Genomic DNA, 17,402 nt, shown 5'->3' with positions numbered 1-17,402 from the left:
AGTTTGAGTATAATTAAAACTTCACCTCAAGTTTTAGACTAAATAAATTGTAATTAAGATTTCTCAAAAAAAAAAAGGTATCTTACAAAAAAAAAAAAGCATATAATACAAATGCTTTAATGTATTTAATCCCTAAAAATATCAAAAAGTTCCAAAAAAGTGAACAAAAAAAGATAGGAGGGATCTTACAACAATGTAAATTCCTAAACATCCGGAACAACGAGTAAAAAAGACGAGGCAGCGGACGCCACAGCCGAGAAAATAAACATTCAATTTGTGCTGTGCAGCCCAATGTTCCCAAGACTGGATATCAGGAGCGGAAGAGCTTGGTGCCACGCGGCTTTGAAAACCAGTTTCTGATGAGCTTTTATGGACTGGGAAGGGCTGTGACCATTAAACCGGATATCAAAAATGTGGGTAACAGGGTCTGTTGATTTCATCAATCCTGATGAAATGTAGAAACCGTCAGGAGACCACGTCTGATTTATAAGAGCTGATTGTGATTCGCTGCTTTCCCGCTTCCACCCAAAAGCATGCATCTCTGTATTCCTCAATCTAATATCAAACAACCGAAGCTGTCGCTCTGGGGTCCTGCAAGAAAAGTTGTTATTCTAGCAAGTAATATGACTTTGAATATTGTTCCTTGAGCTGATAATGAAATACTGCACACTAGTTAAAAATCGTGCAGCACAATTTGTTTGACAAAAATGCTGCACTAATAGCAAAAAAATATATAGAACGCGTCATAGATATATATGATCTGAAGAATCATTAGATTTAACAGAGAGAGTTACAAGATAAGAAAGATTATATCTTAAATCACAACCCACAACATCTGATCAATTGCACGAGATGCTCCATAAATATCCGTGCATGTCTATAGAAATCAGAGGTTAATAGCCAATTACAATGTCAAACCTGAATCAAGCAGCTAGGTACCACCGGCCAATTAAGTCCGGATTGTTCCCTCCAGGAAGTTAAATTTTTTCTACGGAAATTAGAGGCAAGTAGCTAATTACAATGTCAAAGCTGAACCAAGTAGGTAGGTACCACCAATCAAGTCCAGATTGCTCCCGCAGGAAGTTACAGAAATTAGAGGCCATTAGCTAATTACAATGCCAAAACTGAACCAAGTAGCTAAGTACGATGCCAAACTATCAAATCTAACCAATTGCACAAACTGCTCTATAAATATCTTTTTTTTTTTTTTGGTATAATTCACAGGTATTCACATCCGTTTTACAATCTACGACTAATCCTGCTCGAACCACGTCTGGCCCCTTACGGGGAAAAACTCTCCAAACATTGTCTTTTTCATTCCCATGATTTTCGAACCCGAGACCTCATGATTAAGGGATGCAAGCCCCTTCTGCTAAGTACAATGTCCGCGCACATACACACAAATTAAATGCTAGTAGCTACGTAGAACCAATTTAGTCCAGATTGGTCCCCCAAGAAGTTAATTTTTCCTACGGAAATCAGAGGCTAGTAGCTAATTACGCTGTCGAAGGTGAACCAAGTAGTTAGTTACCATCATTTAAGTCCAGATTGCTCCCTCCAGGAAGTCAATTAAGCTGAACCAATTGGCTTTTACCAATCTCCAGCCCAAATTATGCCTTATTCTGGTGCACCCGAAATGATGTATAAACCCAAATTTTACAAGGCTGCGCTACGGAGGATTACATCTGAATTTCCATCATTATGGAGTGTACCATTTAATGTAGTGGTCAATGAGATTCAATCAACTTAATTTCTGGAAAGTGTTGATGAAGAACTCCATAACTTAGTACCAAAACTGTGAAGCTTAAATTCAGTACGGTTTCCAACTTTAGTCCATTAAGTCTACAGGCAAAAGAAAGAAGGAAAGAAAAAGAATAAAGGGGCAAAAAAAAAAGGAGAGACTACAGGTGATTTTTTATTCATGTTCTAAACGTCCAAATTACAAATCTAGAATAGGATGGTCATTGTACAGCATTGGTAAGCATATACAAAACATGCAAGCTTAAAAAACATGTGTTCTGCATCTCCAACAGGACCAATACAAACTGATGTGAAGCAATGTTCAGACTAAAATGGTTCCTACTCACCTCTTTTGTTTCGTTCAAATTCAAGATTGATATTTGAGAATTCCCATTATCGGCACTGTAAACCGAAAAGAGGCTATCTCCCTGAGGATGCCAAGCTATATCTTCTGGCCATCTCCTCTGCTTGGCGGATGTACAATCAGTTGTACTTAAAAGACAGGCACTCGATCTTCGTTTTCCATAAAGAAAGCAAGCGACCCAACTTAGAACATATATCACGATAACAAGAAGCAAAAGACAATGATGTTAATTAACATGATTGATCTAGAGAACCACACATGCAAAACTTTTAAAACAAGATCCTGAGGGAAGATATACGATTTGATGAATTACATACCCTTTACCCTGAACCTGCCAGAAGTTGATGACCCCATCCAAAGCACTGCAAAACATTAACATACAGGGACAAGTATTAGGTTTCAGAGGCAATGATGGAACATAATTTTTTTTTTTAACAAAATTTAATGAACATAATATCCAAAGCACTGGCAGAGAGACAGTGAGAGAGAGAAAGTGTACTAAAGGACTGGAAAACTAAACAAATGATATTTATGGACTGCCCAGCGTAAAACAAATAAAGCACCTGAAGATTGTAAATAAGCATAAAATGATATTTAGAGGTTATAATTGACAGTACAAATGTGTAAAAAATGTGTATTATCTGAATTTAGAGGTTACAATTAATATTTCTGCATAAACTATAAATATTCATTTTTGTTTTTACACATATTGTAAATAAAGCACTTGAAGATTGTAATGCAAATATACATTTCACTTAAGAAAAGAATTAGGTTTTCATTTTATTTTTTTTAAATCCTTTAATCCGCAATGCAATCCCACCATAAATTTACCCTACAAGGATGGGTAAAATTTATAAAATGGCAACAAAGGCACAATTTCAATTTGGAAGCAAGAAGGATTTCCTGTTATAAAGGTTGAGGTAGAGGGCTGAGTTTAAATATGTTTATCCACTAGTTAATGTTCTTTTCACACTTCTTTTATAACAGATCTCTACTAAATTATGGACTACATAACATAGAACAAATAAAGCACTGGAAGATTGTAAATGTGCATAAAATGATATTTAGAGGTTATAACTGATATTTAGATGTTATAATTGATCTTACAAATGTGTAAAAAATGTCTATTATTTGAATTTAGATGCTATAATTGATATTTATGCTTAAAATTTAAATATTTATTTTTGTTTTGGAAAAATCATTCAAAATGCCTTCACATTTTGAAAAATGACTTTTGTCATCCATCACTTTTAAAAGTGTAATTTTATGTACCCTACAAATTCACATTGATCAAATCTTACCTAGGTTTCCAACTAGTTTTTTGTCAGAATTTACCATGTATCTTGCATCTGATCATTTTTAGGGGCAAAATTGTCAAATCAAATTTTACATAATAAATATATAGTCCCTCACATTTCACAAAATGAATTTTTTCATCCCTCACATTTTACAAAATAAATTTTTTGATCCTTTATTGACCATGTGTACGAATTTTTTTAAAACCATATACATATCTATTTGATTTCACCTAAACAGTACGAATAGCATGTAATATATTTTTATTTGATTTCACCTAAATAGGCTAATTGTAGTTGTACATATGCTATTCAATAGATATATACCTGGGTTTAAAACCAACAATTTTGTTTTAAATTCATGTATATATCTATTTGATTTCAGCAAGTGAACCTATTTAATATTTGTTGCCTTTTCTCTTTTAGTAATAATTCATTTATTGAATTGTATAATAAGGTCATCTAATTAATGGGTCCCAACTCAAATTTTATAATCATGCTAACAAATTGTAGTTTAAATATGAAGTTTCTACTTGCCACTTTTAAGACCAACGGTTGAACTATTTGCCTTGTGATTGTTTTAAAATTTGAAAGTGCCAATCACTTACTTCTTTTTGTCATACTTTTTCTTTGTTTATTTTTTGTCCAAATTTAATTCAATATAAACACTGGATAATGTTTTGGATTAAATGTCTTCTATATTTTCAATTTTCGAGTAAAAGGAAATGAATATGAGTGAAAAACTAACAATTCTTTTAACCCATGTATATATCTATTTGATTCCACCTGAATAGTACGTTTAGGCAAAATCAAATAGTGATATATTACATGCTATCTGTACTATTCAAATGAAATCAAATAGATATATAGATAGGTTTGAAAAAAACCAATTCGTACATATGGTCAATGGGGGATGAAAATTTTCATTTTTTTAAATGTGAGAGTTGAAAGAATTTATTTTGTGAAATGTGCTGGAAGAAAAAATTCATTATGTGAAATGTGAGAGACAAAAAAAATTATTTTGTGAAACGTGAGGGACTATGGATCGAATTATATAAAATTTGATTTAAAAATTTTACCCTTAAAAAATAATCACGTGTAAGACACGTGGTGGATTCCGATAAAAAACTTGTTGGAAACCTAGGTAGGGCCAAATTTTACCAATATGAATTTATAAGGAGTGCAAAATTACATTTTTAAAAGTGAGGGATGAAAAAAGTTATTTTGCAAAATGTGAGGGACGTTTTGAATAATTTTCGCTTTTGTTTTTACACATATTGTAATTGTTTATACATTTGTTACTTTGATACAAGTGTTGCATACGCAATTACACAAGCTTATTGTTTTGGATATACCACGGTTTTTTGTTAGAATCTATTGTGCTAAAAAAATGGAGTAGAATACTGTATGTATTTAAGGTGTGGATAGTGTATTGTCTGAATTTAGAGGTTATAATTGGTATTTGCGCATGCCATATAAACAATTACAATACTTGTAAAACAAAAAACAGATAAGTTACGTACTTGCATATGAAACACTTGTTTAAATACAAGTGTTGCACATGCAATTGCAGAAATTCATAGTTTTGGGTATACCGTGGTTTTTTGTTAGAATCCATTTGAATTGCAACTTTTATATTTGCCTCAATCCCGATTTTGAACTTCATCAGCAACCACAGCATACATAATCCAATCACATCTAATGTGCTAATTCCTTCAATTATTGCCCAAAAAATAAAAAAACCAAAACAATGTTGTTCTAACATAGGTATGGTATGAAACTATACCTGCTGGGCTTAGTCAGCCCAAAAAATGTGTTTGAAAAAAATTATTTTGTGAAATATAAGGAACAAAAAAATTTATTTTGTGAAATGTGAAGAACTATGGATCAGATTATATGAAATGTGTTTGGCAACTTTATCCCTAAAAAATGATCATGTGCAAGGTACATGGTAGATTCCGACCAAAGATTAGTCGAAAATCTAGATAGGAACCAAATTTGATCAATGTAAATTTGTAAAGGACGTAACATTACACTTTTAAAAGTAAGGGATGAAAAAGTTATTTTACAAAATGTAAGGGATGTTTTGAATAATTTTTCCTTTTGAAAACTCATATATATGTCTATTTGATTTCACCTAAATAGTACAAATAACATGTAATATATCTTTATTTAATTTCACCTAAATAAGCTAATTTTAGTTGTAGATGAAATCAAATACAAATATAGTAAATGCTATTTGCATTATTCAGGTGAAATCAAATAGATATATACATGGATTTAAAAAAAAAAAGGAAACTATTCATATACATGATCAATAAGAGATGAAAAAATTTATTTTGTGAAATGTGAGGCATGAAAAAATTCATTTTTTGAAATGTGAGTGATAAAAAAATTTATTTTGTAAAATATGAGGGATGAAAAAAATCAAATTATGTGAAATTTGATTTGACAATTTTGCCCCTAAAAATGATCATGTGCACGGCACATGGTCGATTCCAGCAAAAAACTAGTCGAAAACCTAGGTAGAGAGAGCAAACTTGACCAATGTGAATTTGTATGAACGTAAAATTATACTTTTAAAAGTGAGGAATGAAAAAAGTCAATTTGTAAAATGTAAGGAATGTTTTGAAAGATTTTCTCTCTTTCATTTTATTTTTTTTTTAAATCCTCTAATTCGCAATGTGGCCTCACCACAAATTTACCCCGACAAGGGTGGTAAACTTTGTAAAATGGCAACCGAGGCACAATTTCAATTTGGCAGCAAGCAGGATTTCCTGTTATAAAGGTAGAGGTAGAGGGGCTGAGTTTAAATATGTTTATCATGATGGAGGTTCTTTTGCTTTTAGATCATTGCAGAAAGGCCTAAATGATGCAGCCAGTTGACTGTTCCAATGAGCTGAAACAAGTTCAATTCAGCTTATGCCATATGAACATTAAAAATAAACAAACAAACAGAAACAAAAACGAGAGAGAGAGAGAGACTTAACAAATTGAATCAGATGCACTCAACTTTGTTTCCCTAAACAAGAAATTCAAAACATGCAGACATATGCGCGCCATAGCAGATCCTAAACAATGTGCTCCAATATTCTTATCAGCAACACTGATGACGCTTGTTTTGTCAATCCAAGTATCAAATGTAAGATGGTGACAAAGTTGGGGTAAACTGAATGTACCAACGCATAATATGCTAGCGCTCCAATATAAATAACCTGAACTTGTAATAATGATCAATGACCAAGACATCAATCTGTTAATTGAGAAGAAGCATTCTTTTACCCTTTAACAGTTCAGACTTTTTCCAGTCTCTTTTTGGGAGAATTGCTAGACCACGCAGTGCAGCTAAACATTCTGAAATTGCGGCTGCACTGAAATAATATATCAAAATTGAGAGTTAGCATGCTTATTGCTACCAGTTTATGGATGAATGAGGTAATATATCATAATGGAGAAAACAGCATTACAGAAATACAACAGGTAATGATTCATTAAATGGAAAGCTGATATTACTTCTGTTGCAATCATAGTTCGCCATATCAACTGATATCGATATGTATCGGCTGAGTCGTAACTGCAACGGAGGGGACCAATATGATACCGATCCCCAAATCGCGGATATTACCATATCCGTGACGACTCGCTCTGACTTGGCCGATATTAGCCGATTTGAATCTGTGATGGATGATATCGGCCGATATATCTATGTCAACTCGGAGTCGACTCGGATTTTTTTTTAAATTGTGCATTTTTGGTATTTTCTAATTTTAATAATTTTTTCAAAATTTTTGGAAACTTTCATGTGCTATAATATGCGTATCACCCAATATTCAACCGATATGCCGTGAGTCCGTGACGGATGTGGAACAATCGAGACCACAACACGACCGCGACCCGTGATGGCGAACCATGGTTGCAATATACAAATCTTAATATGCTAAACTATCTGGAAAATTATATAGTTAAAGAAAGGACACGCCACTTTACTTCTCAACGACAAAATTCTATGGTACTAAGCAATTTAAAGGACAAAATAAACATCCCAGCAGAGTTATGCCATTCAGCAGCATACAGTCGTCTCACTAGTGCAAAGTTTTCTATTTATCAGTCTCAGAAGGAGAGGATAGATGGAACTCAGAACCTATGTTTTCAGAACCGGACCGGGTATCGACTCGGTCAAGCTCAGGGGTCAAGGGTCAATGGGTTTAACCGGATTCGATAGGAGTTGAACCGCATGGCGTCATAAATAAAAATTATTTAAAAATTAAAATACTATATGTAATATACCTAATAACATGTAAATATTAATAAATGTATATTCATATATATTTGATGTTTTAAATATATTTAACAAGAAAATACAAAGAAATTAGAACAATCAAGTAACAATTTATATTATTTAATGAGCATTAACAAGTTTAGAATTAAAATTATGGACTTAATTGAAAAATAATACCAAACTTTAAGAAAATATTGATAAAGTATGAAATATTTGAGCTATATTAATAATTTTTAACAATCTAAGGGTCAAAACATAATATTAAAAAAGTTTGAGTTTTTTTTTTAAATGCTGTTTGAACGGGAAAAATCCGGTTGTTTCAAACCCGGTTTTTGACCGGATTTGACCGGGTTTTACTTACCCGGTTTTTAAACATGACTCGGACAGGACACTTGGCCGGTTCCCGGTTCGACCAATCAAACCGGCCGATCCGGTCCGAGTTTTAAAACACAGCTCAAAACGTGTCTCTCCCAAAAGCACGACTCAAGCTACATTTGAAGGCTTTAACTTTAGTGAACATTTATATAGGGGATAAAAGAACTTGGAAAGAAACATATGAGGATGAAAAATAAGATGTAATTAGATTAAGAAGATACTGACCAGTTATTTGAGGAAATTGTACCTCCAGTAAACATCTTGGTGCTCAAACAAGAAAAAAATCAGAGAACTTTTGAATTGAATGCATTTTGAAGAAGTATTTGCCCATGTTTTTGTGGTAAATCACTGAGAGATAGGAGGATATTTTTCTAGAACGAAGTAAAGAGTTGCAGCATAAAGCCCAAAACACCTTTAAGAAGAACGTGGAAAATTAGGCTCTTAAACTTGCGCACCAGTTCAGTATTTCCTGAGTCTAGCTGTGGTTAATTATAGAAATTCTATAAGTATTTTTACTATACAAATTCAATAGGATGTTATGATAATACCAACATATTTAAACATCAAAAAGAGTTATTAATAAGGACAATCAAGTAAAAGTGAAAGTGAAATATTTTTTATAAGTATTATTTTTCATTTTTTGTGATAAGAAATTATTAACATGTTAAGTTAAAAAAGCATCTCTCTATGGTGTTAACCATGTCCACTGATACAAAACCGTCAATGGACAAAACCTATATGTGATCAGCCCAAAATCTATGTCCTATGGAATCAAATTTGGAGGTGGTATGACCTCTCGACCTTACAAATCCCTGTAGTTGCGAACCTGTTGATGCTACCTTGATACAATCGTAATCCAACATCTAACACATGGTGTGAATCTCAGAATAGAAAGGGTAGAACGACACCGCAATTCAAATGTAGCCTTTGAATTAATAAGTCATAACTCTTGATAAGAAGACACAATCAACTTGTAATAAGAAAAAAAATGAGAAAATTCTCAATTTCCATTAATTAGACGGCCAAAAACTCTTTACAATGTAGAGACCTGCGATTTAAATAGAAAACATAGAAAACCCTACTCTAACCCAAATTCAAATTGGATAGGGATTACATCATTTATTCCTACTAAACAAACTAAGCTAATTATCAAAGGCCTATTAAGCTCAAGAATTAACACAAAAGTTGGCCCTTTTATTCACTAAACCTACTACAAATCAAACGATAACTAACTAGAACCAAAAACTAAAAATAATTAAATCAAAAACTAAAAATTATGGCTCAAATTGATGCTTGGATTGATGCATCATCCATTTTTTGGAAAGTTGGTCGAATACCAATGTTCTACATAAATTTAACTATTTTATCCGAAAAAAAAAACCAATCTACATTTAACTATTGACAAATACAATGTTCTAATTATATATATTTTAATTCAAAAGAAAGAAAATGAAAAGTGAAATATATACATATTAAAACACTGGAATAATTCAATGATCAAATATACTTTTTATTTTTTGACAAAAAAGTATCCCAATTTTTGTAATGATTTCTTTTAAAAAATGGAGATTAAATATGTATGAAAAACATATCCTTTCATTTTTTATTTTTTTTATCTATTAATAAAGTCTTTTTAATGTTTAAGTTATATTAGTATTTTCTTACAAAAAATATTTAAATTGCATAAATTATCATAACTATAAATTTTACTTAATAAAGAATTTATGTAATTACTATGAGTACATACAGCTACAATTGTATCACAATTTTATAGACACAAAAATATTCTTTATTTAAAAAACATATAATAACACCATTCCCTAATGATAAAACTATCAAAGTATTATGTATGCGAGGGCTTGAATATCTTTTCACACATCTCGTACAATAAAAACCAAATCCACTGGTTTGACTCTTTGTCAGCAGAGGGCAATTTGAGAGATTTAGCACTCTTAAAGGTGAACAATGAGTTTTGAAGTGTTAATGGTTAGTTAAAATAAGTAGCACGTGCTGTAGCAAATTTGTGAAATAACCACAGCTTTTTTGCAGCTTCCAGAATTTCTAAAGCAGCCCAGATGGTTCAGATTTCAAAAATTAATATTTTCTATGGAAATTAGAGGCTAGTAACTAATTACAGTGTCAAAGCTGGTCTAACTAGCTTAGTACCACCAATTAATAGTTTCTACGGAAATTAGAGGCTAGTAGCTAATTTAAAGTTATTATTGATTAAGTAAAACATAATTGGATAGAGTATGATTATCTTTTGTTTTTAACAATTAACAGCTAGAAACTTTGCATTCTAATCTTGCTTCTAAAAGACACTTATTGCCAATTAAATTCTTTTGATGAATAAAAAAAATTAAACCAGTTTAATAATTTCATTCATTAAAAAAATTTCAAAGTTGAATCACGTACCTAAAGAGTCCCAAGAAATTTTTAAAAATTTAAACTTATTTTATTCTCCAAAAACCAGAGATCTTCTTTCCTAAGGATGTTAGTCTAGTTTCTAAGGTATATTAGAGAAGCAAAAGGTTAACTAAAATTTTTAATTAAAAGGTTAATTATAATTTGGGATGAATAAAAAAAGGGATAATTTCAGAAACCTCCCTTGAGATTTTTGACAATTTCACTCGGCTCCCCTCAGGTTTAAAAAATTACACTTACCTCCCTTGGGATAGTAAAATACCTATAATGCCCTCCACTTGGTAGAAAATTTTAAATTTAAGGCAATAAATTTACAAACCCCAAAAAAAAATCTATTTTTCTGTCTCTTGTCTATTTTCACTCCTCTCTTTTTTAGTTAATATAACCTCTTTTTATTATCTTCAATTTTGTAGATATTAGCAAATTGAAATTATAAAATCAACAGAGGAATCAGATTATGTGTTAAGTTAGAAGGAAATAAAGAGACTCGCAATGATAGAGAAATAAATAATGAAATTGATGATTGAAATAGGAAGAAGAACTAAAGATGTTGAATTTGTCATATTTTGTTTGTTGTCAAAAATTTTTTTTATAAAATGTCAATAATTACATGAGGATTTCCTTCATTGGATTAGAAATTTTTTATTATGATTTTATTGTGGAGGTAGGATTTATTCTCTATTTTTGAGATATTAAAATTTTCAAAACCATAGAAGGGTTGTAATAGTGGTTCTAAGTCAGATTAATTTATATTGAAAAGGTATTTGAGCATTGATATTTAATTTTGGCGTATAAAATTGATTGTCAATAGGGTTTGTGTGTGTGTGTGTTTTACGTAGCAAGTATTGATACTGTACATGTAATTTGGGATCCTTTATATGACTATTTGGTTTTAAAATTTATGCTTGGATGGTTGTTAGGGATTAGGTTTGTTGATTTGTGCAAAGTGTGGAAAAAAAATAATTGAGTATACTATATTTTTGTTAGTCTAAAGGGTAATTTAGAAATTTTGTGAAAAAATCTATATTGTTGGACTTATATTGTTACTAAATAGTAAAAGTAGGGAAGGTATATGTAATTTTTAAAATCTGAAGGGAGCTCTCTATAATTAATAAAAACTTCAGGGGAGGTTTGTGAAATTATGCCATAAAAAAAGAAAACAAGACTAGGAATATTTTTATAGTTAAATTTACCAATTCTATGGTCAAATTTACTACTTTACCTCCTTATCTTAATTTTCGAATTTCTAGGACTTGCTAAAAAAATACTAGTCTAAACTACGGGGACCCGTTTACTGCTAAGGACCAAAAACTGCTGCAAAACATCGTACACGTGTATGGCCTACCTGCAAAACATCGTACATTTAAGGGGCTTCGTTTTCGAAAATTTCCAGTTTACGAAAACGATGGCGAGGCACCGGCACTAATAGAAGATTGAAACGTGCTTGGGGACGAGGACAGTACGAGAAACTGAAGACAGTGATTTTAACCCAAAGTCATATTGAAAGGGCTAGATTACTCGTAATCTCCTAACGTTTGAAAATATTCATATAACCCTCAATAATTTTATATAGTATGAAAATATGATGGAAGATAGTCTCCGTAGCATCATTAGCTGAAATATCAATATCATCCTTACTTGTGCATTAAATTGATTAACGAGTCTGACCATTTTCCATAAAATCATAAGAGAATTATGTATATAAATACAAAACCCCAAAAGAGGATTAAGTAGATATTTATATAAACTCATAGGAGGGGATTAAATGGATATTTATACAAAATTATAGAAAGATTAAGTGAATGTTATAATTTCATCAAATGCACTTTTGGTGCTCATTCGATTAATTGCCGAAACAGGAGATACTTTCTGTCCCTTTTCACTTTATATAAAACTATAGATGGCTTGTGTGAATAATTTAAAATCTTATACAAAATTACAAGGAAGCCATGAGGGAAGTGACGAAATAAAGGTAATGGACAAAGAAATTTTCCTCTGCCAACATTTCCCATATTTTCCTAACAAAACTCAATAAAACTTGAGATTTGCTTAGAATAAAATAGGGGATGCAAACAAATTGAGTTTAATCGAATAGTTCGTGAATTTGCTCAGTTAAAGATCGAGCTTGAGCTCACGTTTTTGAGCAGTTCAAACTACTTGATGAATCAAGTTCAAGTTTAATATATGAAGTTTGAAATCTTGTCAAACTTAATTGAGTTCAATTGAGCTTTTCACATATACATGATTTAAAAAAATTTTTATTTATTAATATGAAATTTCTATTTTATCCCTTGTTTAAAATTATATAAAGTATAAATTTACATTTCTTAAATTGAGCTCAAATTAAACCCAATTTGACTCGATGAGCATGAATTCGAGTTTGAGGATTGCAAAATAAAATTGACCTTGAGTTCAAATCCGAATTTTTTAACTCGATTTGAGATCGAATAATGCACTACTCAAATTCAATTGACTTGATTGCACCTTTAGATTACAATTATATATATATATATATATATAATCTAAATTTGAGAAAAGAATATTATAAACGTGTGGCACTTGGTAGTCATATGTGGATGATTTGAAAACCAATGATATATATAATTACTCTTTTTTTGTTCAAGTTTTGTGCACTTATTTTTACATTTTCAACTAAGATCTAGGCTTATGTTAGTATATTTTACTAGTTTCACCAAGTCAAACTCCCACTAACCTATGACAATTTGCTTTAAAAAACTAAAAGTCTGCAAAAACGATGCAAGCCAAAGTCCAATAAATGAATACCACATACTTTTGCCTGGGAAAGATGGTGATACGAGAAAGAGTTTCTTTTTTTTTTTTTTTGGAAGCAAAAGTCGTATTGCGTGGTCCACTAAAGCATTATTTAATTGCTCGTATGTTACGCTCCTCCGTTTATATAATGCGTATTAGGTTGCTTCTATCGCTCCGTTCTGGTGAAAATTAAAGAATGTTGAAATGTCTTGAATCAGATCTTCGACTTTTCGCTGAGCTGTTCGGGGGTCTCACTGTCCGATCAGTAAATCGGGGGGACAGGGGGCTACGCGCCCCGGCTGGGGGGCCCGGGGGACCGCATTGCCCCCGATGGGGGTTCGGGGGCAACGCTCCCGAAGCTTACGGTATACATTAGATACCGTATCCGTTTTAGTTTGGGTCTCGGTTTTTGGACCTATATTTGGGTCCAGTCCGTTTTGGTTATTTGGTTGTATATATATACCTTATATCCATTCTGTACAATATATCTGATACATTCCGAACTCTAATAAAAATCCGATTTCCCCCAAATTTATTCTTGCTTGTTCTTGTTTGTTCTTCCGTTCCGTTGCATCTGTTTTAACAAAGAAAACATTTCTTCATTTCTTTCTCTGTCTCAAATCTATAGTATGGAAGCATCCTTGCAAATTAGTCGGATTAGCACTCTGTCTGGAAAAATGGTTCAACCCAATCCGAAAGGAAGCTGTAAGGAGAAGTTCCTTCAGCACAGAACTATGATCAGATGTCAGGCTGATAGAACCATGCAAAATGGAAGAGCAGCCAACCTTTATGAGGTACTTTCTCTTGATTGCTCCAAATCTGTAGGATTCGACGAAATCAGGAAAGCCTATAGATGCAAAGCTCTCAAGATCCATCCTGATGCTTGCCCTGCAACTGAAAAAGAAGAGTCCACGAGGCGATTTCTTGAGCTGAGAATGGCATATGAGACATTATCTGATCCAATCTCCCGAGAATTGTACGATCTTGAGCTTAGTTTGGCTGAAGTGGATGGAAGAACAAGACATGGGATGAGTTGTTCCATGGGAAATAAGGTGTGGGAGAGGCAAATCGCCGAACTGAATAAGCGATCAATGCAAAAGATGGAGAAGAGAAAGAAAATGGGAATGTGAAATCAAGAAAACTGCCACCGACTTCTAAATGTGGCTCTCCTGATTGTAACATAGCAAGAAAGCTTAGTACACATAGTACAGGGCTCAAGTTCTTCCCAAAAATGGTATTTCCTCTTATGTTTGAGGTAGAATGTTACGACAAGTCCCTGTAGTTCAATATGTTCATATGAATTTTCATGTACCATGCTTATCTAGTTGGATTTTACATTATGGTGTGTTTTAGTTTGACTTGAGCAGTTCGTGAACCTATGCTAATTGAAAATTTGAAATGAGTAATTGTAGTGCAAATAGTTTTAAGTAGCACAGTTCCACTTCCTAACTGATCATGATTCGTCAGTTTCAAAACCATAAGTAAGTCAAAGGGAATATCAAACACAAAGTTTTGTTAATTCAGTGGGATTATGGCGACTTGTTTAAAAGCATTTCACCAATAAAACTTCTCGTAAAGTGCTAATAAATGATTCATCCTATTGTTACGAACTTGCAAAAGTGATAATTAATGTGGAAATTTTGATGTTGAATGCGACTTGAAACCAACCATATTAATGCTTTTAAATACAAAGCAGATAACTATAATAAAAATTTATTTTGAGTACAAAATGGCCATGCTTGTGGATTTTTCAAGTGGGTTGTGTGTCAAATATATAGGAAAGGAATGTAACTAGCGAAAGAGATCAAATGGAATAGAAATTGAAATCTTGGAAATTTTTTGGTGCCAAAGGATGAAAAGGTCTTTGCATGATTCATTTAGCTCTACATTTGTCACTTCGTAATGAAATTGTCAATTGTTAGATGTTTTTCATTTTCACCGATGCTAAAAGGTGAAAAACGCAGTGCACATGGTTGGTCCTTTGGAGAGGAGGGGGCCATAAGGTGTACTTAACCCTGCAATTTTTTGTTTCAAATTTTGGTTCCTTTCTGGACTCAATTATTCAGCCATCTGTTGCCTTCAAGGTTACTGTATGGTTGGACCCTCAAGTGATGTGGCCACCTCTGCTGCAAAATACGAAGAAGTTAACCAAGGATGTGAAGTCATCAATGGAGTTTACCTTGGCCTTCAACGTTAACTAATAGAAAACACATCCAATTAACACCTTTCACAACTGTAACAGAATTCACAATATCTCACTAGATTAACTATAAGTCTTCACTAGATTCACTTGTTGGGTGACAATAATTTCCTAGCATTATACTTCCTTTTTGAGCACCTTCTCAATTAATTGCAAGCAATTAAGTAGCAGCTCCAAAAAGAATTTAAAGTTCTCATAGTGACCAACTTACCTAAACGAGTTGATTAGAAAGATAAAATGTATCAGACGGGGAAATAAAGTACGAATGAATTCTTTGTTGCAGTCAATTTCCAGCTCGCTCTCTACACTTCATTCAAAAAGGGAATTTTTTTGGGGGGTCTTTTTACCATTTTTCGCTTGTTGAGTGGTCATTCTTTGAGAAGTTTGTTTAGCACATCCCATTACCCTTTGAATCATAGCATATATATACTACATGACATGACAGGACAGTGGCGGAACCAGAAAAAATTCTCAGTGGGGGTAAAAGCAACTTTAAAATTTTTTACATACTTTTTTTCTAGTTTTTTAAGCAAAAAAAATTTATCAACAAGTACAAATGATGCATATATTCCATGAAAAACATAAAAAGACAAACTCAAAATTATTAATGTAATAATAATTTTATTTCAAAAGGCAAACTAAACCATTTACAATTACTCACGACGAGTTTTCATATTTTGATAACGGTTTACAATCTTTTTATTTTGAACTTCAAGAAATATATTTTTCTCAATGTAAGCAAACTAAACAATCATTAATTCAAGTGTCTCCCGTTTTATTTCGTAACCGATTCTTCACTATATTCATAACTAAAAAAATCCTTTCTACGGTAGGTATCATAACAGACAAAATCAAAACCAACTTTAAGAGTATATAAACCAATGAATACACAAAACTCCAGGAGACATATTTGAAATCATATCAAAATTCTATAAGTATTATAGAAATTTAAGCGGACAGTGACGCCCCCACAGTAGATCCGCCCCTGTGACAGGATTCTGAAAACAGTGCTCAATTTATGTTGTGTCAGTTTTGTTTTCTGAATAAAAAGAATCATGTGTCAAACAAATAAATTACAAATGTTGACAAATATTTGGCGCGTTAGATTAGGCGCCATGGGACATCAGAATATTCATGAACGTTAACGTTTGATCTTTCTCTTAATTAAGCACAGGACCACTTTGCATGTGGTGTTTAACTTTTAAGTGATCTGACCCTTTGTCCTTATATGCAAGAAACATCTAAGCAACATTAATGGTGCCACCCTTTGTGGAGACCGATGATGCCACCTTTTGTCGTTTGCGTCGTCTGAATGTGGCATATTACAGACCAAAAGAGGAAACTGGAAAAAAGCGGTGCAATGCGAATTTGATTTGCACATACATAAAATTCATCAATTTTGTTTAACACATTCATGTTTCAACTGTCGGGCCGAAATGGGACGAACACGAAGAAGGTTTAGGGAGCGGCGCGTTCAAATTTATGATTTAGAATGTAAAGTGAGAATTAGTGAAAAATAGGAGGTGCAAAGTAGAGTTAATCCTTTTTTTTTTCTTTTTCCCTTCACATCTATCCTACCAAATGATACAAATCAGTGGCGAAATTAGGACCCTAGGTCAACGGGTGCAAAATTTAAACATTGTTAAAAAATATTTACCCATATTTTATAATTAAAGTAAATAAAAGAATAAGTTACAATTTATATGAGAGGCATATGTTATGCACAAAAAAAGTTATGTACCAAACGAACAAAAATAGTAACGCTAGGTGAAACTAAATCCGAACCATAAAAAAAAAAAGCTAGGTCGATGTTAATGCACGAAAAATTCACAACTGTCCTCTACGAAAAGAATAAATTGTTATGAAAATCAAATCACATGAGAGTACCGATCATATAAAAAAAATATGAATGTTTTAGTTAACTGAACATACTAAATTACATGAAATTAAAGT

The 17,402-nt window shown here is 32.4% G+C and overlaps 1 protein-coding gene across 1 annotated transcript; it reads left to right on the top strand.

Annotated features, from left to right (window-relative positions):
* Positions 1-13,878: 13,878 nt before the first annotated feature.
* Positions 13,879-14,379, top strand: LOC113766529 (chaperone protein dnaJ 20, chloroplastic-like). The gene has a single exon (XM_027310711.1). The coding sequence runs from the start codon at positions 13,879-13,881 to the stop codon at positions 14,377-14,379; it is 501 nt and encodes a 166-aa protein (XP_027166512.1).
* Positions 14,380-17,402: the final 3,023 nt, after the last annotated feature.

The sequence above is a fragment of the Coffea eugenioides genome, chromosome 3, assembly GCF_003713205.1.
Source record: "Coffea eugenioides isolate CCC68of chromosome 3, Ceug_1.0, whole genome shotgun sequence".
Lineage (NCBI taxonomy): Eukaryota > Viridiplantae > Streptophyta > Magnoliopsida > Gentianales > Rubiaceae > Coffea > Coffea eugenioides.
Note: the sequence above shows the minus strand (reverse complement) of the source record. Positions and strands in the feature narration are given on the sequence as shown.